Consider the following 3249-nt stretch of genomic DNA (forward strand, 5'->3'; position numbering starts at 1 on the left):
GTCCATCACCAGCAGCCGTTCATCACCCTCTCAGACTGTGAAACAGTGTCGCCTTGGTTCTTGTATCGTCTCCCCAGGCGCACCCGTTCCCAAACAAGACATTGGACTCGTGCGCCGTTGTTGGCAACGGAGGCATCCTGAACAACAGCAGCTGTGGGGAAACCATCGACTCGGCTCAGTTTGTCATCAGGTGAGCGAGGATGGATGGACTTACTGATTGACTGATTGGCTCAGTAGGCAGAGTTGAAAGATCTCATGTCTGACCCACTTTTTTAGATCTTAATTTATTCAGTTATGAATCCTGGACTCCAGCTGGCAAGTTACACTCAATGACTCATCCCAGACTCTCCAAAATGTAGCCCTCTGTTTGCAGCAATCTGGTGGCTGCGGGTGTCAACGCCTTTGTGACATCACAAAGGGGCTACACTTTGGCGCCAGCCAAATTCCTGTATTTCCTCTCTGTGTAACTGACTGACAGACCCATGGTTTTGTTCTTTCATCGCCCCCTGCTGGCCGCCTGTCCAGGTGCAACCTGCCTCCGCTGGCCAACGGCTTTGAGAAACACGTGGGCGTCAAGACTGACCTGGTGACCGCCAACCCCAGCATCCTTCTGGACAGGTAAGGGCTAGGGGGCGCCGTTGCTCACTGCACTCATTTAATTTCCGTGGTGTTGCCTCACTTCCTGTTTGTGCCGTCGCTTCCCCTTCAGGTACGGCGCCCTGATGGGCCGTCGGCGTCCGTTCGTGGAGAGCCTGCGCACCTACGGCAACTCCATGCTGCTCATGCCCGCCTTCTCCTACGGCTTCAACACGCCCGTGTCCATGCGGGCCTTCTACACCATCGAGGACTTCGGCAGTCCCACCCGGCTGGTCTTCTTCAACCCCGACTACCTGCATAAGCTGGCCGAGTTCTGGCGCTCGCAGGGCCTGCGGGCCGTGCGCATGAGCACCGGCCTGATCATGGCCAGCCTGGCGCTGGAGGTGTGCGCCGACGTGCACCTGTACGGCTTCTGGCCCTTCGGCGCCCACCCGCACCGGCCGCACGCGCTCACCAACCACTACTACGACAACATGCAGACCAAGAAGATGTTCCACGCCATGCCGGCCGAGTTTGAGCTCCTGCTGCGGCTGCACGACCAGGGCGTGCTGCGGCTGCACCTGGGGGACTGTTGACCTTGACCTTGACCTTCTCTGACAAGTGCCTTCTTCTGCAGAGCCTCAGGAAGAGTCCGGTGACTCGTTAAAAGAGTTGTGGGTATTTTTAGGCAAACAGGCTGGCTTAGTGGATTAACTGTGACGCGAGGGAAGACGACACTCCCGCCCCTGACTTTTTGACATTTGCACTGGAATAAAATATGCAACAGTCACACGGCGGAAAGCAAGCTGTTGTGCATAGGACTGTATTTAACTGGGGGTAGGGGGGAGGGTATGCTCCAACTGTGTTGTTGATTTTATTATTAATCCTTTGTGGAGGTAGTGCCTTATGGTAATCAGTAGCTGACGCCGTTAAACGAGCTGAATGTACAATCTGACAATCAAATCGAATCATCTGACATGGATCAGGTATGAAGGCTGAGAAGCCACTTTAAACACTCGAAGCTGTGAGCCAAAGAGAGAAAAGTGCCAAAAAACATAACAACAACAACAAAAAAATATCATCACACACACACACACACACAGACCACACACAGGTGCTGTCACATGGTTACTGTATAAATGAAGTACTAGTGTTTGTGGTTGAACCTCAAACTTGGAAGCTGTTCAAATGTAATAATGTGATGATTCTGATGTATGCACTTAGATTTACAGTTAGTGTCTCTCACACAACTGTTGGGCTTTATGCAGCTGGGGGAAGCTCTGGGTTCATGTGAGGCTTCTTCTCACTGCTGCCTGAAGGACTAAACACGTTCTCATTCAGATGATTGTGAATTTGACTTTTATATGTACTGTATGTGTGTGTGTAAATGCACAATTGGAGTGAATAAATATTGATCTGACAATACCAAAGTTGTGCCTAATGAGTGAGAGTGGCAGAAGTCGGAGCCTCCAGAGGTTTGCACTGGATTCTTTCTCAGGACCGGCAGGAAACAGGCTTCTGCTTCTTTTTTTTTTTGTCCTTCTTTGTCTATTTTGATGTTTTGTGGTTAGTTTAGTTTTTTTTTTTTTCTTCACGACCAGTCACTATCCATTCAAATAAAATATCCCACATTTGATTAGTTCAAAATACGTATTAAATATGACTAAAAATTAGAAGAATAGGTGTTTTATTATAATATCATAATTTTAAAAGATATCTGATTTTATCCAGCATGGTAATAATATTGTCAATTTATAATGGAAGATATTATGGAAATACAGAAAAAAATATGAAAATATGAAAATATGTTATATTTATATTACATATTCTGTATAAATACACAAATATATTCAGAATTATAAGTATATTATTTTAACTATATATTTTATATATAAATTACATACTTAAAAATAATGTCACAAAAGTGTTAAACATACAGTATTTAAATGCCTCAGTCACGTCTTCCTCTGTTTAATAGACATTTTTGTTTGAAGTGCCCTAAACATTGTTTTTGTGTCTTCATGTTTCTCATGCAAATTCCAGATGTTTCAGAGCAAAACGATTCTTCCCAAGCTGCCTACCTCGCTGAGAGGGGCCTGTGTGTCCTGCTGCAGGGGGTCTCCACCGTCACTGAGTCCTGAAAACATCAGGATGGTGGCCTTGAAAAGAAAAGAGAAGGAAATGAAATGAGAAAAACATCCCTGAGAACATCTGAAAGGGCTTCTCTCTCTCCGTCTCCGTATTCATAATGGAATCACGTGCCCGCCGTCTCTGAAGTGAGGTCTGCGTGCAGTTCACTCGGCCAATTAGGCCACTTATGTCTCCTTTGAGGAGAAAGAGGCCTCCTCCGCTACAAGTCTCCGTTCCAGACGTCGCTGCCAGGATCGGCTGTGTGTGTCTGCAGTCACCTGCTTGTAGCGCCATCTGCAGGTCAGGCTCCACACAGACGCAGCTCCTCTCACTTAGTTGCAGTGGGAATAGCACAAACATGCTCTCCGTGTGCATTTCTGACGTTCAACCAGCCCCTCTGGATCACTGGGGGGTGGGGGGGAAATAGCACATTTAGCACGCTGTTTGCAGCTTCCAGAAAGACAAAAAAAACAGAAGCTTGCTTGGGAAAAACCAGGCCTTCTCAGAGGGCGGAGTCAACACCTGGCAGTAGGGTGTGGCCAC

The 3249-nt window shown here is 47.4% G+C and overlaps 1 protein-coding gene across 2 annotated transcripts in view; it reads left to right on the plus strand.

The window, feature by feature from the left end:
• st8sia6 (ST8 alpha-N-acetyl-neuraminide alpha-2,8-sialyltransferase 6) overlaps positions 1-2006 on the plus strand; it is a 4793-nt gene extending 2787 nt beyond the window's left edge. For both annotated transcript variants that reach the window (XM_076038670.1, XM_076038669.1), the window contains exons 5-7: positions 78-190; positions 526-618; positions 710-2006. In XM_076038670.1, coding sequence (XP_075894785.1) covers positions 78-190; positions 526-618; positions 710-1172 — 669 coding nt within the window. In that variant the 3' untranslated portion in view covers positions 1173-2006. The remainder of the gene's footprint in view (positions 1-77; positions 191-525; positions 619-709) is intronic.
• Positions 2007-3249: the final 1243 nt, after the last annotated feature.

This window comes from Nelusetta ayraudi, unplaced genomic scaffold (genome assembly GCF_046127955.1).
Source record: "Nelusetta ayraudi isolate G7.1 ecotype Tasmania unplaced genomic scaffold, CSIRO-AGI_Nayr_v1 ptg000057l, whole genome shotgun sequence".
NCBI classification, from domain to species: Eukaryota; Metazoa; Chordata; class Actinopteri; order Tetraodontiformes; family Monacanthidae; genus Nelusetta; species Nelusetta ayraudi.